This window comes from Mesoplodon bidens (assembly GCF_964165515.1).
Source record: "Mesoplodon bidens genome assembly, chromosome: X".
NCBI classification, from domain to species: domain Eukaryota; kingdom Metazoa; phylum Chordata; class Mammalia; order Artiodactyla; family Ziphiidae; genus Mesoplodon; species Mesoplodon bidens.
This window is the reverse complement of record NC_138163.1, coordinates 119,760,144-119,782,911: the sequence shown is the minus strand read 5'-3', so window position 1 is coordinate 119,782,911 and position 22,768 is coordinate 119,760,144. Positions and strand designations below refer to the sequence as shown.

Here is a 22,768-nt window from a genome sequence, read left to right as displayed (position 1 = left end):
GATTTGCAAATATTTTCTCCCATTTGGTAGGTTTCTTTTTCATTTGGTTGGTTTCCTTTGCTCTACAGAAGCTTTGTACTTTGGTGTAGTCCCATTTGTTTATTTTTGCTTTTGATGCCTTTGCTTTTGGTGTCAAATCCAACATATCATTGTGAAGACCAATGTCAAGGAGCCTACCACCTATGTTTTCTTGTAGGAGTTTTATGGGTTCAGGTATTACACTAAATTCTTTAATCCATTTTGAGTTAGCTTTTTGAGTATAGTGTAAGAGTGGTCCAGTTTTGTTCTCTTTGCATGTTGCTGTCCAGTTTTCCTAGCATCATTATTGCAGAGACTGTCTTTTCCCCATTGTATATTCTTGCCTCCTTTGTCATAAATTGACCATATATGCATAGGTTTATTTCTGGGCTCCCTATTCTGTTCCATTGATATATGTGTCTGGTTTTTTTTTTTTTTTTTTTTCTGTACGTGGGCCTCTCACTGTTGTGGCCTCTCCCATTGCAGAGCACAGGCTCCAGACGCGCAGGCTCAGCAGCCATGGCTCACGGGCCTAGCAGCTCCGCGGCATCTGGGATCTTCCCGGACCAGGGCACAAGCCTGTGTCCCCTGCATTGGCAGGCGGACTCTCAACCACTGCGCCACCAGGGAAGCCCTATGTGTCTGTTTTTATGCCAACCCCACACTGTTTTGATTAGTATCACTTTGTAATATAGTGTGACATTAGGGCACACGATGTCTCCAGCTTTGGTCTTTTTTCTCAGGATTGCTTTAGCTATTTGGGATCTTAGGTAGTTCCATATGAATTTTAAGATTGTTTGTTCTATTTCTGTGAAAAATGCCATTGGAATTTTGATAGGGATTGCACTGAATCTGTAGATGGCTTTGGGTTGTATGAACATTTTAACAATGTTCTTCCAATCCATGAGCACAGAATGTCTTTCCATTTATTTGTGTCTTCAATTTCTTTCATCAACATCTTATAGTTTTCAGTGTACAGCTCTTTCACCTGCTTGGTAAAATTTATTCCTATGTATTTTATTCTTTTTGATGCAATTGTAAATGGGATTGTTGTCTTAAGTTCTTTCTGACAGTTTTTATTAGTGTGTAGAAATGCAACAATTCTTGTATTTTGACTTTGTATCCTACAACTGAACTGAATTTATTATTTCTCACAGTTTTTTGTGGAGTCTTTAGGGTTTCTTATATATAATATGTCATCAGCAAATAGTGAGTTTGCCCTTTCCAATTTGGATGTCTTTTTGTTTCTTTTTTTGCCTAATTGCTATGGCTAGGACGTCCAATACTATGTTAAATAGAAGTGAGAGGGGCATACTTGACTTGTTCCTGATATTAGAGGAAAAGATTTCAGCTTTTCATCGTTGAGTATAATGTTAACTGTGGCTTGTCATATATGGCTTTTATTATGTTGTTGAGGTACATTCCCCTCTATACCCTTTGTTGAGAGTTTTTAATCATACATGGATGTTGAATTTTGTCAAATGCTTTTTCTGTATCTATTGAGTAAGCACATAGTTTTTTTTTTTTTTTTTTCTTCTTTTTGCGGTATGCGGGCCTCTCACTGTTGTGGCCTCTCCCGTTGCGGAGCACAGGCTCCGGACGCGCAGGCCCAGAGGCCATGGCTCACGGGCCCAGCCGCTCCGCGGCATATGGGATCCTCCCAGACCGGGGCACGAACCCGTATCCCCTGCATCGGCAGGCGGACTCTCAACCACTGCGCCACCAGGGAGGCCCAGCACATAGTTTTTATTCTTCATTTTGTTAAAGTGGTATAACACATTGATTTGTGGATGTTGAACCATCCTTGCAGCTCTAGAATAAATCCCACTTATCATGCTGTATGATCCCTTTAATGTATTGTTGAATGTGGTTTGCTAATATTTTGTTGAGGATTTTTGTATCTGTATTCATCAGGGATATTTCCCTGGTAGTGTTCCTTCCTTTTTTTTTTTTTTTTCTTTCTGGGAGACTTTGAACATGATCAGTATTCTTTAAATGTTTGAGAGAATTCACCAGTAATGCCATCTGGTTGTGGACTTCTGTTGGGTGGGTTTTTGTTTTTTGTTTTCTTTAGCTTATAACAGAAATTTATTTCTCACAGTTCTGGAGGTTGAAAAGTCCAAGATCAAGGTGCCAGTATGATCGAGTGAGGAGCCTCTTCCTGTTCATAGCCTTCTTGTGTCCCTACGTGGTGACAGGAGGCTAGGGAGTTCTCTGGGGTCTATTTTATATGGGTATTAATTTCATTTATGAGGGCTCTGCCCTCATGACCTACTCACCTCTCAAAGGCCCCATCTGCTAATACCATCTCATTGGGCATTAAGATCTCAACATATGAAATTGGGGGGGAGGGGCAAAAATGCTCAGACCATAGGAAGTAGTATGTGAAACTTTATATATTTATATATATATATATATATATAATATAATTATTTAAATTGAAGTATAGTTCATTTACAATGTTGTGTTAGTTTCAGGTGTACAGCACAGTGATTCAGATATATATACATACATATACATTCTTTTTCAGATTCTTTTCCCTTATAGGTGATTATAAAATATTGAGTGTAGTTTCCTGTGCTATACAGTAGGTCCTTGTTGGTTATCTATTTTATATATAATAGTGTGTATATATTAATCCCAAGGAGGTTTTTGAATGACTAGTTCTATCTCCTTACTAGTAATTGGTCTGTTTGGATTTTCCATTTCTTCACAATTCAGTCTCAGTAGGCTGTATGTTTCTAGGAATTTATCCATTTCTTCTAGGTTGTCAAATCTGTTGGTGTATAATTGTTCATAGTAGTCTCTTATCCTTTGTATTTCTGTGGTGTCAGTTGTAATGTCTCCTTTGTGAGTTGTAATTTTGTTGTTTTGAGTCCTCTTTCTTTTCTTGATGAGTGTAGCTTAAGGTCTGTCAATTTTGTTTTCAAAGAACCAGCTCTTAGTTTTGTTGATCTTAACTACTGTCTTTTTAATCTGTATTTCATTTATTTCTGTTCTGGTCTTTATTTCCTTCCTTTGGGCTTCCTGTATTATTCTTTTCCTAGTTCATGGCATGTAAAGTTACATTGTTTGAGGATTTTTTGTTGTTGTTTCTTGATGTTGGCATTTATTGATACAAACTTTCCTCTTAGAACTGCTTTTGCTGCATCCCATAAGTTTGGGTATATTGTATTTCCATTTTTATTTGTCTCAAGGTATTTTTTGACTTCTCTTTTGATATCTTCTTTGACTCATTGGTTGTTCAGTAGCATGCTGTTTAATTCCCACAAATTTGTGAATTTTCCAGTTTTTTTCTCGTAATCCATTTCTGGTTTCATACCATTGTAGTTAGAAAAGTGCTTGATATGATTTCAGTCTTTTTAAATGTGTTAAGACTTCTTTTGTGGCCTAACATATGATCTCTCCTGGATAATATTTCATGTGCACTTGAAAGAATGTATTGATATATTCCATTGCTTTTGGATGGACTGCTGTATGTATCAACTCCATCTGATACGTCATTTACAGCTGAATTTCTGTACTGACTGGATGATCTATCCATTGATGAAAGTAGCGTTTTAAATCCCCCTACTATTACTGTATTGTTGTCTTTCCTTTTTTAGGTCTGTTAATACATTTTGGTGCTCCTACGTTGGGTGCATAAATATTTACATGTTATATCCTATTGTTTGATTGACCCCTTGATCACTATGTAATGCTTTTGTCTCTTAGTACCATCTTTGTTTTAAAGTCTATTTTGTCTTAGTTGCCCCAGCTTTCTTTTGGTTTCCATTTGCATGGAATATTTTTTTCCAACCCTTCCCTTAAGTCTGTGTCCTTACATCTGAAGTGAGTGTCTTGTAGGCAGCATGTAGATGTGTTTTTTATCCATTCAGACACTCTGACTTTTAATTGGAAAATTTAAATCATTTTCATTTAAAGTAATTATTGATAGGTATGTAAATATTGCCATTTTGTTAATTGTTTTCTGGCTGTTTTCTAGTTCCTCTGTTGCTTTCTGCTCTCTTCCTTTGTGATTTGATGACTTTCTTTAGTGTGTGCTTAGATTCCTTTATCTTTTGGTATCTACGATAGGTTTTTACTTTGTAGTTACCATGAGGCTTACACATAAAAAATGTATATAACAGTCTGTTTCAAGTTGATAAAAACTTAAGTTTGAGCACATTCTAAATCTCTACATTTTTACTCTCCCTCCTAACCCCTGCCAGATGTCTGACACTTTCGATGTCACCTTTTACATCTTTTAATCTCTTGTATCCCTTAATTATTGTAGTTATAGTTATTTTTACTCACTTATAAAGCTAGTATGAAGGTCTTTACCTTCATACTAGCTTTATAAGTGATTAATCCACCACCTTTATAACATTAGATTATTCTTAATTTTGCTACATATTTATATTTACCAGTGAGATTTAAACTTTCATATGTTTTCCTATTAATAATTAGCACCCTTTCTTTTCAGCTTAAAGACGTCCCTCTAACATTTCTCCTAAGGCTGGTTTCGTGGTGATGAGCTCCTTTAGCCTTTTCTTGTCTCCTTCAATTCTGAGTGACAACCTTCACCCAGTAGAGTATTCTTCGTTGCGAGTTTTTTCTTTCAGCACTTTGACTATATCATGCCATTTCCTTCTGGCCTGTAAAGTTTCTGCTGAAAATGTGCTGATAGTTTTATGGGGGTTCCCTTATACATGACAGGTTTTCCTCTTGCTGCGTTTTAAGATTCTCTCCTTGTCTTTAATTTCTGACAATTTAATTATAATGTGTCTTTCAGTTCATCTTATTTGGAACTCCGTTTGCTTCCTGGATCTGGGTCTCTGTTTTCTTCCCAAGGTTAGGGAAGTTTTCAGCCACTATGTCTTCAAGTAAGTTTTCTGCCCCTTTCTCTCTTGCTTCTCCTCTGGGACCCGTATAATATGGATTTTGGTTGGCTTGATATTGTCCCATAAGCTCCTTAAGCAATTTTCACTTTTTTTCATTCTTTTTTCTTTTTGCTGCTCTGATTGGGGTGAGTTTCACAGCCCTGACTTCACATTCACTGATCTTCATCTAGTCTGCTGTTGAATCCCTCTAGTGTATTTTTCAGTTCAGTTATTGTCCCCTTCTGGTAGCTATTGGTGACCCGGTGTGAGGCAGAAGGGGAGCAGAGATGGCATCTACTGGCCTCTGTCTTTGGAGTACACTTCAGTAGGTCCCTAGATGTGTGCCAAACCATAAAAGTCTGTCCCTTAGGGGGCTTCCCTGGTGGCGCTGTGGTTGAGAGTCCGCCTGCCGATGCAGGGGACACGGGTTCGTGCCCCAGTCCGGGAAGATCCCACATGCTGCCGAGTGGCTGGGCCCGTGAGCCATGGCCGCTGAGCCTGTGCATCCGGAGCCTGTGCTCCACAACGGGAGAGGCCACAACAGTGAGAGGCCCACGTACCACCAAAAAAAAAAAAAGTCTGTCCCTTAGGCCATAGCTCCAGGACAAGCAAATAGGCCACTTTCATAGAAAGACTGGGCTCCTGGGTCTGTTGCCTCTTGCTGTGTCCTGTGCATGGTACCTGGATGAGAAGTCTTCTCCATTGGTTACAGTCCTATGGGATTCTTGAGCATAAGCCCCACTGGCCACCAGATCCAGGTGATCTAGTGGTATCTTGTGGGTGGCAGTGAGAAAAATCAGGCTGCCAAAGGAGGGTACAAGCTCCTTTCTGGAAGTTATGAGCAAGCAAGCTGAAATGAGGCAGAGGGAGAACACAAGGATGGCACCCACCAGCTTCCACCCCTGGAGAGTAACCAGCAGGCCCCTAAAAAGTATGTTAACTTATATACCTGCCCCTCAGGCCGATGCTTTTTTATTTATTTTTGGCTGCGTTGGGTCTTTGCTGCGCGGGGGCTACTCTTCGTTGTGGTGCGTGGGCTTCTCATTGTGGTGGCTTCTCTTGTTGCAGAGCACCGGCCCTAGGCGTGCGGGCTTCAGTAGTTGTGGCACGTGGGCTTAGTAGCTGTGGCTCACAGGTTCTAGAGTGTAGGCTCAGTAGTTGTGGCCCACGGGCTTATTTGTTCCGCTGCACGTGGGATCTTCCTGGACCAGGGCTTGAACCCTTGTCCCCTGCCTTGGCAGGCAGATCCTTAACCACTGCACCACCAAGGAAGCCCCGATGCTTTAACATAAGTAAATAAGCCTCTTTTACATAAAAATAAAGTCTTACACAATGGGAGATTATTCAGCTTTAAAAAGGAATGAAATTCTGATACGTTATAATATCGATTGAACCTTGAAGACATTATAGTAAGTGAAAGAAGCCGTACAACAAAGAACAAATACTGTATGATTCTACTTATGAGGTACCTAGAATAGTCAAATTGATAGAGCTAGAAAGTAAAGGGGTGGTCCCCAAGGACTGGTTAGGGGGAGTGGGGAAATGTGAATTTACTGTTTAATGGGTACATAGTTTTAATATGGGATGATGAAAACAAAGTTCTGGAAATGGATGGTGGTGGTGGTTGGAAAGCAGTGTGAATGTATTTCATACCACTGAACTGTACATTTAAAAATGGTTAAAATGGTGAATTGTGGTTTTAGTGCTGTTTGAAAAAATTAGCATTGGACCTCGTATCATGTAAATCTGGTTTTTCTAAGAAAGAAAAATGAACACACCATCAAGGTGTTGTTTTTTTTTTCTTTACGTAATCTCATATCAGATGGCAAATTACAGATCTACCAGGCTGATTGGATTGAGGCTGAGGGAGTTTGTGGTCCAGGAAGAACGGAAAACTTGCACCTGACTTAAGGTCATTCTCTCCTGTTACTCCAGGGAAAGGGTCTATGTTCACATGGTAAAACAGAATAGAGCCATTTTCACTTCAAACAGGAAATGATTCTATTTTCAGAGTCAATGGAGGAATATAATGGCAGATCATTCAAAATGATACGTAAAATTTTAAAGGACACCATATGTGGCTGGGGTACTAATGTTTAAACAGAATGCTATCTTTGTTTGAAATGCTTGAATTCCCAGAGCAAACATGAAGTTTCACTAGGAAGTCAGCATCCCCTGATCCTGACTTCTTGACCCTCAATATCTTGGACATGAACAGGGTTGCCTCCTACATAGCAACAAAGCTTCAAAATTTAGCTCCTTTACAACCCTTCCCTTGAGACAGTCTGTCTGTCAGAGACACATCCTCCAAAGAGAGGTAATACCAAGTCTCTGTTGGGAAGACTTCCCTTTGCAGCTCTGGTTGGGTTACAGACTCTCTTCTGCGTATGGGTCAAAACTAGTTACAAGAATCAAGCAAACAGTTAACTAAATAGAGTGGTAGATGATAAGGTTGAAAATTAACATATTGGTTTCTGACAATCCACCCATCAGACTGAGGAAAAGGGGACTGAGAATCTATTACAGCAGTTGAAAAGTAGATTGCTTGCTTCAAATTCTCAAAAGCAATGGTGGTAGCCAGCTGCCAAGATGGCCTCACCTGCTGGTATTCACATCCTTGTGTAGTGTCCTTCCAAAATATACAAGGATTAGTCTGTGTAACCAATAGAAGATGGTAAAAGTGATGCTTTATCACTTCCGATGTTAGATCATAAAAGGCTATAGCTTTTTTTTTCTTAGACTCTCGCTCCCTCTGGAGGAAGCCAGCTGCTATGTCGTGAGGACACTTGGGCAGCCTTGTGGAAAGACCCACGTAGTGAAGAACTGAGGTATCCAGTCGACAGTGACATCAGAGTGTGGAAGAGGATCCCCCAGCCCCAAATGACTGCAGCTCCAGCTGACATCCTGACTGCCAACTTCAAAACGAGACCCCAAGTCATAACCATCCAGCTAAGCTGCTTCCTGACCTTCAGAAACTGTGAGCTAATGTTTGCTTTTAAGTCACCAAGTTTTGGGGTAATGTGTTACTCTAATAATGAGTACAGCCATGAACACCATGATTTCTTCTTGCTTAGGAAGGAAGCCAGCAGTCCCTGTCCTGCATCTAGATGACCTGACCTAATGTGCCCTTTTGGCAACTGGCTTTCTCACAGAAGCCTTAAAGAAAGGGTTTTGATAGACGCTAGTTTCTCCACAGTGCCACACGCTAGCCAAGGGAGAGTGAAGCAAAGTGACTGCATCCCATGGACATTTCTATCTTGAAGGATCCTGTGCTGGCCTGGAGAAAGAGGCTTGGCCCCAGGCTCCATCCTGGTACCTCCAAACTCCTATGAGACCATTGGAAAGGTTCATAATTTTTCTAGACCTTTGTTTCTTTATAACACTGCTATAATACTACCCTCTTATGTGGTTAAAATGGGTAGAGTAGGCATAAAAGGACTATGTAAAAAGGAGTTGAACGTACTATACAACTTCTAGACAGTAACATCACCGCCACCCTCCACTTAGAGATGGACTGTAAGGTTTTGGGTTTTATATCCTTGTTTTTGATTCCAAACATGAGGTCACTTGGGGGAGACTTGAAGACTCTATACCACAAGGTGCAAACACAAATATTCCCTGAGGCCAGGTGGGCAGCATAAAGGTGTAAGGTTAGAGAGAAGGTGGCAGCAAGGAAGAGTGGGGACTGTTATAGACAGGCAACTGGAGAGTTTGTGCCCTCCCTATGAGAAAGGTTTAAACGTTGTTAAGGGCCAAGCAAACCAAGTCTGCCTACTGAAATCGAGCCACCAAACGCTAAGTTGTAACCAAGCCCTGTCCAGCACCATAAGCAACAGAAGGCTAAGGGTATGTGTTGATCTAGCAATACAGATATACAGATATCTATAGAGAGCATAGATATGTAGATCAATATAGACATGGAGGATTTAGGCCTCACCATATCCTTCACAGGTGCTGGAAAGTTCTGTGACTAGGTCTTCATCACACATGTATTCATTCAATCTAGAAACATTTATGGAGTACCCACTATATAGAAACATTTATGGAGTACCCACTATAAGCTACATGCTAAACCTGTTGTACCAATTTTTTTACCTTAAATCCTTGTATTTTGTACCTTTCCAAGTTTGGGTTATTTGTATCAGTACTATATTGGCAGGTTAACACAGATTCTCTATTTTAAGAAATGAGTTCCAGTCCCAAATCCACAAATGAAGAATTATTATAATAATAGCATATTCATGGAAAGCAAATTACTTAACTTGGTGTTTAACATCCTTGTAACTATTCCTGTACTTTTAATGTCAACAGAAAAAAAAGTAACGTCTAAGTCTGGCTGATATGGTAAGTTAATGTTAATAACAGTTTTGACACTAATAGCAAGTTTTAAAAAGAAAAACCTCCAGTATCTTAGCTGGGTTTCATTTCTTAAAAATCACCTCAGCTCACTGTCACCAAATTCCCCTAGTACAATTCCAGCTACTATTCCACCTTCACTGGGAGCCCGAATCGACTAGAGTCTGTCAAGTTGCTATGTAAATGATATCCTTTCCCGCCTTTGCTCACTGCCGGTGGAGGAAACATCCTCCCGCTTGAGGTACAATACCAGCGCTTCTCAGCAGAGACACATTTCTGAATCCCTGCAAGCAAATGAATACCTACATGGTTTCATTTTTTAAAAACCACTAGTTGTTTCCTCAGAGCCTGAAAATTAGTTGTGAAAAATGTTAACTATTAAAGTACATACTAGATTAATGAGAAATTTCAGACTTGTTACAGAGACCACGGAATCCCAGAGAACAGGGTCTGCGCTTTATCTTCATGTCCTTCCCTCGTACCATGCACATACGAGGACATTAATCAATGTCCCATGAATTAAAGTGAACTGAGCTGAAACCCAGGGAAAATGAAAAGGAACCCAACCCTTAGCTCCTCCACTCTTACAAGCTCTTTCTAGAAGTCATCAAGGGCTCAAGTAGCCCCTTGCAAACCCTCCACCCCTCTCAGACTGAGCCAACAAGACATGGTTGGCCTATGACAGCTGCCTCTATAATCACTTAGAGACTGCTAGGCTTTAAGCAAAGCATCTCTTCTAACTTCTCAAACATTGTTCTTTTTTCTATTTGAATGTTTTACTTTTAGATAATCCTATAATGAACCAGCTCAAATGAGCAGAGAGTCAGCAGTGACAACCCATCAATAAAATAAAGCTAAAGTGAATTTTGTTAGAGACTTCTCCTGTCATAATAGGAAATCTAGGCTACTTAAAATCAGGAAAATCAAATGGAATCGTTCCTTTTTGTTCTAAAAGGAAAGTTAGTTAGCTTTAAAACTATCGCTTTCCAGATATCCCATGCCCTTGGATTGGAAAAATTAATATCGTTAAAACGGCCATACTACCCAAAGCAATGTACAGATTTAATGTGATCCCCATCAACTTATCCATGACATTTTTCACAGAACTAAAACAAATTATCCTAAAATTTATGTGGAACCATAAAAGACCTAGAATGCCCAAAGCAATCCTGAAGAAAAAGAACCAAGCAGGAGGCATCAGCGTCCCAGACTTCAGACAATACTACAAAGCTACAGTAATCAGAGTGGTACTGGCACAAAAAAAGACATATGGATCAATGGAACACAATAGAGAGTCCAGAAATAAACCCACACACGTACAGTCAATTGATCTTCGACAAAGGAGGCAAGAATATACAATGGAGAAAAGACAGTCTCTTCAGCCAGTGGTGTTGGGAAGTTGGACAGCACATGTAAATCAATGAAATTAGAACACACCCTCTCACCATACACAAAAATAAACTCAAAATGGCTTAAAGACTTAAATATAAGACATGACACCATAAAACTCCTAGAAGAGAACATAGGCAAAACATTCTCTGACATAAATTGTACCAATGTTTTCTTAGGTCAGTCTGCCAAGGCAATAGAAATCAAAACAAAAATAAACAAATGAGACCTAATTAAACTTGTAAGCTTTTGCACAGCAAATGAAACCATAAACAAAATGAAAAGACAACCTACAGAATGGGAGAAAATATTTGCAAACAATGTGACCAACAAGGGCTTAATTTCCAAAATATACAAACAGCTCATACAACTCAATAACAAAAAACAAACAATCCAATCCATAAATGGGCAGAAGACCTAAGTAGACATTCTCCGAAAAAGACAGATGACCAAGAGGCACATGAAAAGATGCTCAACATCGCTAATTATCAGACAAATGCAAATCAAAGCTACAATGAGGTAGCACCTCACACCAGTCAGAATGGCCATCATTAAAAAGTCTACAAATAACAAATGCTGGAGAGGGTGTGGAGAAAAGGGAACCCTCCTACACTATTGGTGGGAATGTAAGTTGGTGCAGTCACTGTGGAAAACAGTATGGAGGGTCCTCAGAAAACTAAAAATAGAATTACCATATGACCCAGCAATCCCACTCCTGGGCATATATCCAGACAAAACTCCTCTAATTCAAAAATATACATGCACCCCAATGTTCATAGTAGCACTATTCACAATATAGCCAAGCCATAGAAACAACTTAAATGACCATTGACAGATGAATGGATAAAGAAGATGTGGTATACGTATACAGTGGAATACTACACAGCCACAAAAAGAACAAAATAATGCCATTTGCAGCAACATGGATGCAACTAGCGATTATCATACTAAGTGAAGTCAGAAAGACAAATACTATATGACATCACTTATATGTGGAATCTAAAATATGACACAAATGAACCTATCTGTGAAACAGAAACAGAATTACAGACACAGAGAACAGACTAGTGTTTACCAAGGGGGAAGGGGTTGGGGGAGGGATGGAGTGGGAGGTTGGGGTTAGCAGATGTAGGCTTTTATATATAGAATGGATAAACAGCAAGGTTCTATTGTACAGCACAGAGAACTATATTCAGTAACCTATGAGAAACCATAATGGAAAAGAATATTAAAAATATATGTATATATGTGTGTACAACTGAATCACTTTGCTGTACAGCAGTAATTAACATGGCATTGTAAATCAACTATACTTCAATTTTAAAAAACTATCTTTTTCATAGAACCCTCATTAACTCTGCTGATAATACTGGTTATTTACTCTGGAAGTGCATGCACAATAGAAATACCAATAGAGTAGAAGGTGGTTTCCAGAATTTTCTTTTCCCTTTCCATAATTTTCACTCAGAATTCTATATAGAATTTAGGCAAGAGACCCTGTCTACATTTTCTGTCTTAGTTTTAAGATTCAGATCATGGCCTCAGTCCCTCAAGACCTTTATGCCTATCCCAGCACATACATACCATGGGGAAAAAAAAAGGGGGCAACTCAGGGCATGATAAGTACAGAGACTGTCCTACCTCTTCTTTCTCTCTTCCAACCAATGAAAGAGGAGTTTCTGACAACCAAAGGCGATCAAGGCAGCTACATTTCTTTTGCATCCTCCTCCTCTGGTTGATCCAAGAGGCATCAGTTCCATGATGCCACTGACCCACTTCACCCTTACCCCCAAGCTGTGCATCATCCAACTGGGAGACTGGGATGAGCTACGGAACCAACCTCTGTGGTAACAGACATTAGCAATGACTACCAAATGGCTTCAAACTCTGGATAAGAAATAGAAATAGAGAGCAGAGCTGGCTTTGGGCACTACTGGGTGCCATATTGAGAGGAAAAGCAGAAACTAAATAAGGAAGTGACATAGACTTGAAGTCATTCGGGCTGATGCCCAAAGTGGAGGTCACATATTGGACTGAGATAAGGGAACCCTTGAGTAGTTCCTTGGAAAGGAGGATAAGCTGAAAACACCCATTACTGCAGGGCCAAGTGAAATAATTACATACCCATGCTCCATCAGGCCCAAACAGTTCTAGGAAGTTGCCAATGAATTCCCTCGATTTCTCTTCCCACTTTTGAATTAGATCATGACTCTTTTCTTCCACTCTGTTAACAAATTCCTTTGATTTTTCCTCCACGTTTTTGACCTTTTCCTTCATCTTGTCTACCTGGTTTTGGAAGCGGTACTTCTTCTCCTGGTCCAAAATTAAAGGAGAAAGAAATGGATTTATCCAAGAGGGCATGGGAGAGATCAATCATTCACAGAATGGTCATCTTTTATTTCAACTCATGTGTGTTCTTAACCTGAAGAGTCAGGATGCTATTTCCCAATGGGCTGGATGGACAGGAAGGCCCTCTCTTGTAAGAAAAGTCACTCCTCATTAGTCTACTTGAATGTGTACAGTGAAGTACAAGTGGTTTTAATGTTCTCTTTCTTGTAAATATTGGAGTTGAATTCACTTATATAAGAGAAGAACCAAAAGTATACATTTGCTCTTTATTATGGAGAGATACTAGGTGAATACAGCCCCTCAATTCTCCTGAGACTTAGACAAAAATATGTATTGTACATAGAATGGCCACTCAGAAGCTACCTGAGCTCCCTATTTTACTGGGACATTGTTAAAACCAATATTGGTTGAAATATTGGCTGGGCCTTAGAACCCATGTGTTATACTAAAATTGTCACTGTCATGATATTTGCCAGTAAGCTAATGGAACTGCATCAGTTTCCTTGGTAACGAAGAAAGATTTTGTTCTGATAGCTTCTCTGGACTGGGCTTTTGTTCATAGTCTTTATGCAGCATTGCCAGGCACATAGGTTGGGCAAGTCACGTGTCATCTCTAAACCTCAGTTTTCTCATCTGTAAAATAGGGATAATTATCGTCCCTACCCTAGAGGGGTGCTGTAACAATTAGATAAGATAATGCACGTAAAGTGCTTGGCACAAAGCCTGGCATTTAGTAGAAGCTTCAGTGTGTGTTGGCTCTTTGATTACTATTACGCCACAGCGGCATTTCATCATGTTACCTGGTGAGAATGGAATTAAAACCATGAAAATAAGATGAAACAAAGGCTCTTTTCCTCCACGCAATCATCATACATTTTCTCCTGGAGAGGTAATAGTGTTTATCACTTTTCTTCACTCTATGGAACTGAAGTCTATTTCGTATTTCAGGAGTTTTTGAACCAGGTACAATATTACAAACCTGGGTCAGACTGACCCAGACTTTACAAACCTCACTGCAGCCTCAGGTCGGGGTGTGAGCTACCGGTGCTGCCAGCCAGCTATACATACTACGTGCTTACTATCTACATGCAGCTCTCGGGAGCAGCACGGAATACTAGAATGAGCACTGGACCACGAGCCAAAAGGCTGGGAGGCCGCTGCTGCCTCCACCTCTGCTTTGCTTGAAGGACTTTAGCCACATCCCTCTCTGAGCTCAGCTTTCCTCACTTCTAAATTCAGGGACTTGGACTGGGCGACGGGATCCTGCCACCTCTGAGGTTCTGTGATTCATCTACGTGCCCACCCAACACATCTGATTTTCTCTCTGAGCCGCAGCCAGGTTTGTTGTCACAGAAAAGCAACGGGCTCATCCACACTGACTACACGGTTCCTTGAGCTAAGTGGCTTATCCACAGGCCGTTGAAAGAGCGTGAGCAATAACTTTTGGAAATGGCTCCACATGCTTGGATGGGTTACTGAATTCAATTTAAAAGAACGGACAGTTTAATTTATTGAAATAACCAGGGCTTTATGCTCTACAAGATACCAAATAACCACTTTGACGGAATTCTTTTCAGCCACTTGTTCTGGTGCCACTTGAACCCAACATTTTCCATTTTGTTGCCCAGTTTGTACGAAGCCACAGAGCCTGGACTCCCCCCAACACTCCCTGCCTCATGAGGACAACTAATAATCACTGACTTCTGATTCCTGAACCCTTCCTCATTCAGAGGCACGGATGATCGATTTGTGTAAGCTGCTGGATAACTGTGGCTGCACATACATATAAGCATCTAGTTTTGTAGAAAAATCACTCTTGGACAGTATCTGTTTTGGGGGGGTGGAAAGTCTGTATGTACGGAGAGTTATTTTACTCAACTCCATGAACGCCTCGGAGTCCAGGCCAATACAGTCATCCAGACTCACGAGCATCACCTCCAGCAACTGGGCTGCCCTCTTTGCTTTTTAACAGCTTGTTTTGCTTGTTTTAAACATTGTTTTAACAGTTGCTCTATTATTAAACTAACAGCAGCTCTGTGGGAACAATACAGCAGAAATACGAAAGGAAGCCAGAGACTTGGGGCTTTATTTAAGCAGCTGTAATTTCTCTGGACAATAAAAAGAAAAAGCGGCTGTTAAGGTTTCTAATGAGCATCTGTAAGGCCTTAATAAAACGAAAGTTGTAAAATGTTAAAACAAGGAAGCATTTTCTCTGGGTTTAGCTTTTCACTGCCTCTGCCCTCCTTCCTTCCCTTTGAGCAGAAGACAACTCTTGCCTTTTGGGAGGGCAGATCTCCCGGAAATCCTTCACCCAAGTCTGAGAACTCTAAAGGGGGAGGTTGGGGTGAGGAGAGGGAGGCGAGGCAGCTCCTTTAGAAAATGTGAAGCTCACTCACTACCTGTGTGCCTTGGTCAACTTATGTTACCCCTTTGGACACTGGTTTCTCCATCTATAAAACGGGGATGATAATACATCACTGGGCTCTTATATGGATTGGATGAGACAAATGTCGAACATCAAGAATACCACGTGGCGTAGAGTAAGTGATTAATAATAGACAGTGTTAGCAGTAGTGTGACGTGCTGGTCCTCAGAGGGTATGGGGTGGCACACTTACATTTATAAAGCTGACATTCAGTTCCTTGGCTGTGTACCCTCTCTGGAGATTGCGTCGGGCATAAACATCATAGTCACGGACAATCCTGGTGATGATGTCTGATGTTGAGATGCCTTCCGTTCTCTGCGTTGGAACAAACATTCCTGTTCGAATAGGAAAGACAGAATAAAGAAAAACAACTAAGGTGGCCCCGGGTGACCCCTTTTGTTGAATGGCCCTCCTTTCCAGGACAAAGTGGCAGCTCTTAGGTGTGTCAGTGAGGCTTTCACATCTGGCCCCAGCTGACTCTGCCAGGCTCAGTTCCGGCCACTCCCTCCCTGCCATAAACACTGTGTGTTCTTCATCCTAGACCTATTCCCTGGATGCACCAGGCGCTCACCCGTCTCCTGACATTTGCTCATTCCAAGCCCTTCTTTTCTGCCCCAGATCCCCCTTCCCTGCCCACAGCATCTGCAGAGTTGCTCCTCATCCTACAGGGTCCAGGTTCAGGGCTATGCCTCTGCGAAGTCTTTCCTGACATCACCAGGCAGAAACCACAGCACTTAGAATATAAACTTGATTTCCATTAACAAAAGTATTTTAGATATCCGTCTCCTTGTAGAAACGGAACATTCTGAAAGCACAGGTTGTGCCTTGATCATCTTTGCATTCCCAGCACCCAGCTCAGTGCCCTGGTGTCTAGCACATGGAAAGTGCTCAATAAATGCAAATTAAATGAATAAGTGAATGGAGAATAACAACCGAGTCAACGAATTAGATCACAGCAACTCCCCTTCTTCCCCTGGGAGTTCTGCATCACATTACAGTGAAGGATAAGACAAAGGGTGGACTATTTTCGTTGTTTCTGATTGAAAGACATGCCCTGGGGATGCTAGATGATTTTATCCCTCTAAGAACAATCTACTCTGAATGGTGGTTTCACCACTCAAAGGCCCTTTCATCTAGACTCTGTGGGACTGAGTAAAAACAAACAAGCACAGAGGATGCCAATTTCCATAGAACTTCATTAAAGTCCTCAAAGATATATTTGGGTGTATCAATACAGGGCCATAAAGAAGTCACAAATGTTATGAAAGACAAGAATCTGGTGAAATCAAAGATGACACAAATAGATGCAAAGATACACCATGTTCTTGGTTTGGAAGAATCAAATTGTTAAAATGACTACACTACCCCAGGCAATCTACAGATTCAATGCAATGCCTATCAAATTACCAATGGCATTTTTCACAGAACTAGAACCAAAACAAATTTGAATTTGTATGGAGACACAAAAGACCTTGCATAGCCAAAGCAATATTGAGAAAGAAAAATGGAGCTGCAGGAATCAGGCTCCCTCACTCCAGACTATACTACACAGCTACAGTCATCAAAATAGTATGGTATTGGCACAAAAACAGAAACATAGATCAATGGAACAGGATAGAAAGCCCAGAAATAAACCCATGCACCTATGATCAATTAATCTAGGACAAAGGAGGCAAGACTATACAATGGAGGAAAGACAGTCTCTTCAATAAATGGTGCTGAGGAAATTGGACAACTACATGTAGAAAAATGAAATTAGAACATCCTTTAACACCATACACAAAAATAAACTCAAATGGATTAAAGACCTAAATGTAAGACTGGATACTATAAAACTCTTAGAGGAAAACAGAGGCAGAACACTCTTTGACATAAATCGCAGCAAGATCTTTTTCAATCTCCTAGAGTAATGGAAATAAAACACAAATAAATGGGACCTAATGAAACTCAAAAGCTTTAGCATAGCAAAGGAAACCATAAACAAAATGAAAAGACAACCCACAGGAGAAGATATTTGCTAATGATGTGACTGACAAGAGATTAGTCTCCAAAATTTACAAACAGCTCATGTGGCTCAATATCAAAAAAACAAACAACTCAATCAGAAAATGGGCAGAAGACATAAATAGACATCTCTCCAAAGAAGATACACAGATGGCCAAGAGGCAAATGAAAAGCTGCTCAACATCACTAATTATTAGAGAAATGCAAATCAGAACTACAATGAGATATCACGTCACACCAGTCAGAATGGCCATCATCAAAAAGTCTACCAACAGGGAGTTCCCTGGTGGCCAAGTGGTTAGGATTCTGAGCTTTCACTGCCATGGCCCAGGTTTAATCCCTGGTCAGGGAACTGAGTTCCTGCAAGCCGTGCAGTATGGCCAAAAGTAAATAAATAAATCAAACACGCTCCTCTTTAACAACAACAACAACAAAAAGTCTACAAACAGTAAATGCTGGAGAGGGTGTGGAGAAAAGGGAACCTCCTACACTGCTGGTGGCAATATAAATCGGTATAGCCACTATACCAATAGTGAACAGTATGGAGGTTCCTTAAAAAACTAAAAATACAGTTCCCATATGATCCAGCAATCCCACTCCTGGGCATATATCTGGAGAAAACCATGGTTCCAAAGGATACATGCACCCCAATGTTCACCGCAGCACTGTTTTCAAGAACCAAGACATGGAAGCAACCCAAATGTCCATCAACAGATGAATGGATAAAGGAGATGTGGTACATATATACAGTGGAATATTACTCAGCCATCAAAAAGAATGAAATAATACCATTTGCAGCAACATGGATGCACCTGGTGATTATCATACTAAGTGAAGTAAGACAAAGACAAATATATCACTTATATGCGGAATCTAAAAAAATGATACAAATGAACTTATTTACAAAACAGAAATAGACTCACAGACTTAGAGAATGAACTTATGGTTACCAGGGGGAGGGATAGACTGGGAGACTGGGATTGACATATACACACGGCTATATTTAAAATAATCAGCAAGGACCTACTGTACAGCACAGGGAACTCTACTCAATAGTCTATAATAACCTAAAAGGGAAACGAACTTGAAAAAGAATAGATACATGTATATGTATAACTGAATCACTCTGCTGTACACCTGAAACTAACAACATTGTTAATCAACTGTACTCCAATAAAAAATTAAAATTTTGAAAAGAATCTGGTTTATGCTTGCACTTCTGCTGTCAACTGAAATGACGTGTTGGCAGTTGAGATCTTTCTATCTAATATGATAATGGTCACTCAGTCAGAGATATCAGGCATGAGACAGCATGATGGACAGAGCCTAGGGACAAGGGTGCTGGGTCCTCCGTTTGTACACTTGGGCAAGTCACTCAAGCCTCAGAAGGCAAGTTACTTAACCTCAGCCTCTGAAGCTGAGAAATGAGGTGGTGGCTGCACAAGATGACCTTGGCCTCATCTGTGCCGCTTCCCTCTCCCTCACTCCTTACGTCCAATCAATTGCCTTCTACTCACCAATCTACTTCCTAAATGTCTCCCTGGTTCACCCGCTTTTCTCCATCCTCCATCTAAACCAATCTAGCCCCACCTTGTTCAAAGATTACAGCAGGAGCCTCAAAACCAGTCTCCAGGGATGTCGCTTTTCTGTCCCCTCAATCTACTCCACGTAGCAAGAGCCGCAGAGCAGTCTTTCAAAATCTAAGTCAGATACCTGCTCAACAGCCTTCATTGGCTTTCTACTGTCCTTTGTATTTGGATTCAAATCCTTAACTTGACTCTGAGGCAGTTTGCCTTCTCTCTTCCCTGTGCTTCTCTCCAGTCTCATCTCAGACCCGCGTTCCCCCTTCACTCCCTAAGCCAAGGCCCCTGTGCTACGCAGATGCAGCGGGCGCTCTTCTCATTGTTTTCTGTGGAGCTGAGCAACAGGCTGGCCCTGCCTTGGCCCAGCGGCCCTGGACTTGAGCATCCTCCAAGGGCTTCCCCCTCCCCTCACCCTGCCACATACTCTCCACCTGGTTAACTCTCGGCCATCCACGGGGGTTCACCTTTAGCATCACTTCCTCAAGGAAATCTCTCAACCCCCAGACTGGGTTTTCCTGCTTATAATTCTCGCCCATGGTCCACTGCTCTCTTCCTTCAAATATTCCCAGACAACTTGTTCCATAACTGCCTTTCCCACCTGACTATCAGCTGCCTGAGGGAAGGAAGCGCTCCTGCCTTATTCTCGTCTGTATCCTCAGCACTGGGTGACCAGCAGGCACCAGGAATATTCGTTGAATGAGTGACTAGATGAACACTGATGTCTAAGTGCCTTTCCAAATCCAGTTCTCTCTGATGCTATGGACAGTGGTGAATTTGTCAGCCTTCTAGCCCCAGCCAGGGCGTCCCTTTAGAGCTTCCCTTCATTACCATCCGCACAGTGTGGCTCAGAGGGCAGAGTTGGGGTTGGCCCCAAGGCCAGAAACTACTTTTAGCACCTTCTAAGAAAGCGGACTCGAATAGAAAACTAATTAGAAGGCAGAGGGTGCCGACATATAAAGGCATGGATATAAATAGCACCCAACTGTGCACGGGGCTCTAGTGGGCAAAGATCCCTGAGAGGTCCCAAGCCAGGGGGACTGAGACAGCCTCCTCACCTTGGTGAGGGCACCAGGGAGCTTCCTTTTGAGGAAGGGAGGCATTTCACTCACAACCACTGCCGGCTGAAATGTTAAGGAGATTCTCTAGCCACTAACTGATTTTAGCAAGTCACTCAGACACCGGTGACATGAGCTCACCGTTTCTTTGAAGCCACAGGGTGATGAAGTGTCTGTGGCTGAGTAACTGAAAGTTGAGGCTGGGGAGAGATTTGCTTTGGCTGGTTGGGAGGTAGGTCTCTGAAAGAAGCCAAGCCCTCTGCTGACATACTGAGGCACCCAGCTTCCTCCAAATCCTAATGATTGCTCTGCTAAAAATATTCAGTAATGAGCATGATCAAAGAATCTTTTTCATCATGCTTTTCAGAACTGCGGCATTTGGTTATGGAACTATTTTAAGAAGCAGCAAAGCACATGTTAATGAAGGAAACTTTCAACAGTAGTAGGCAATATTAGAATGATGATGAGTAATGTAGACCTTACAGTCTACTTCATTTAAGCTCCATCTTTTCATCCAGCTTTGCTGGAAAATTTTGACATATAGTTCTGACAAGCAGAGCAGAGGGCTGTAAAGTTTAATTCATGCCCTCGATATCTCTGGCTTCATATAAAGTGATTTGTGACTTTCAGAATGAACCTCGATTAGAGGATAAAAGCCAAATGTGGATGCTGACGCCATTTCTAAGCACCTTTCTCCCACGACGAACGCTCTGGCCTTCTCTACCTGGGCCCCAAACAGATTTCTACCGTGGCTCTCCCTTGGTGAGGAATCAGCAGAGTAGATCAATGGACCACAAGAAAGGGTCCTTGTGCATATGAAAAGTCACATGTAAGTCTTATGCCTGTGCTCCCAGAGCAAGTAAAATGCCACCTGACTATTCAGTTTGGAGGTGGGAATTGTGGTGGATTAAAGATGGGCACGATTCCTGTCCCTTGGAATCTGAGCTGGCCTTCGTGACGTGCTTATAACAAATAGAATGTGGCATAAGTGATGCTGGGTGGCTTCCAAGGCTACAACCAGTGTCAACTCCAACGGAGCTCCCTGTCAACAGCCAGCACCCACCGCCAGCCACTTAAGTGCGCCATCAGGGACCTCCAGCCCAATTGGGCCAGTGTCTGACTACAACTGTTTCAGAGACCCTGAGCAAGAACCACCCAGTCAAGCCCTTACTGGAATCCTGTTCCACAAAATCATGAGCAAAATTAAGTGGCTCTCTTTTTTGGCCATGCCGTGCAGCAGGCAGGATCTTAGTTCCCTGACCAGGGATTGAACCCGTGCCCCCTGCATTGGAAGCATGGAGTCTTAACCACTGGACCGCCAGGGAAGTCCCTAAAGTGGCTCTTTTAAGTCACTAACTGCAGCAATAATTTGTTATGCAACAATCGGATGATCAGTTGCTTAGAGTTAGAAAAATATTGGACCTGTTTCTACACCTGACAACTAGAACTTGAGGTTTTCCTGATTCCTAAAATCAGGAAAGTAACTTTCTCTTAGCTCACTAGAGGCTATTCACCCAGAAATAAAACCACCAGTAAATGCTTGTTGCCGCTCTACAAGGCAGTTGAAGAACTGTCACCCCAGGACACGCTGACTCAGTTAAACCTCGGGGTAACCCCTGGGGTAATTCTGGGTGAACCAGAATCCCTGGTCTGGATTCATGCTACTCTAAGTGATCTTTATGAACCTGCAGTAGCTAACAACCTGGGAGCTCATTAGAAATGGGGATCTTAGGTCCCACCAGATCTACTGAACCCAAATCTGCATGTGAACAAGATCCTGCAGGGATCTGTAGGCACACTGACACTTGACAAGCACTTGTGTATACCAGGCCCTTCATGACAACTTTAGGAAATGAGCAGCTTGCTCACAGCTTGCTCACAGCTCAGATCTTACAAAGACTTAAAAAGGTGGGGGCTTCCCTGGTGGCGCAGTGGTTGAGAATCTGCCTGCTGATGCAGGGGACACGGGTTCGTGCCCCGGTCCGGGAAGATCCCACATGCTGCTCAGGCTAAGCCTGCGTCCGGAGCCTGTGCTCCGCAACGGGAGAGGCCACAACAGTGAGAGGACCGCGTACCGCAAAAAAAAAAAAAAAAAGGTAATACTCGCCCCATTGCCATAACCCATCACTGTGTTACTGACACATCAGGCAGTTTCTCCCCCTCCTCCCTCCTCTCCAACCCACCAAACCCCACCTTGCCATGTTGCCTAGCAGCCTTCCAAGTCTAAAGTGTATGGGGTTTGCTTTCTTGGAACTCTTTACAAACAAGACTGGTATCTGAGAATGTCAGGCCTCCCGTTCTTACCCAATGTTCCTGACCACCAAGGGAGCCCTTTCTAAGAGAACAGTACAGACCTGAGCAGCTCAGGGTAGCATGGAGTTCCCGCCGCTGGCCCCAAAAGGATGTGAACCAACAAAAAACTCCATTAAGGAGACTGAGTACATTCTACATAGCAGAATACATTTCTGATATATTATCCAACGTCATTTTCATTTCTGGGGATGATGTGTGTCCTGAAGCCCTCTTTCCACTGATGCTGAGACCTCCACCACCTCAGGGGAAAGCAGATGTAGCTGAGAATACAGGAGACCGTGTTCAGCTTTTGACTTCTCAAACAAGCTCTTCTGAAGGCTCATTTCCAAAAGAATAGTTACGAAAGGTAAGGCCTTCCCTTGAAAGAGCCAGGCTTTGAGGACTGCAGAAAGGGTTTTCTAAGTCCCAGGAGTG

The 22,768-nt window shown here is 41.9% G+C and overlaps 1 protein-coding gene across 4 annotated transcripts in view; it reads right to left on the bottom strand.

Moving 5' to 3' along the window:
* The window catches only part of PCYT1B (phosphate cytidylyltransferase 1B, choline), a 123,345-nt gene that overhangs the window by 18,402 nt on the left and 82,175 nt on the right, over window positions 1–22,768 (bottom strand). For all 4 annotated transcript variants that reach the window (XM_081222375.1, XM_081222377.1, XM_081222378.1 and 1 more), the window contains exons 6-7: window positions 15,592–15,734; window positions 12,750–12,938 (exon numbers count right to left, since the gene is read on the bottom strand). In XM_081222375.1, the coding sequence (XP_081078501.1) occupies window positions 12,750–12,938; window positions 15,592–15,734 (332 nt within the window). The remainder of the gene's footprint in view (window positions 1–12,749; window positions 12,939–15,591; window positions 15,735–22,768) is intronic.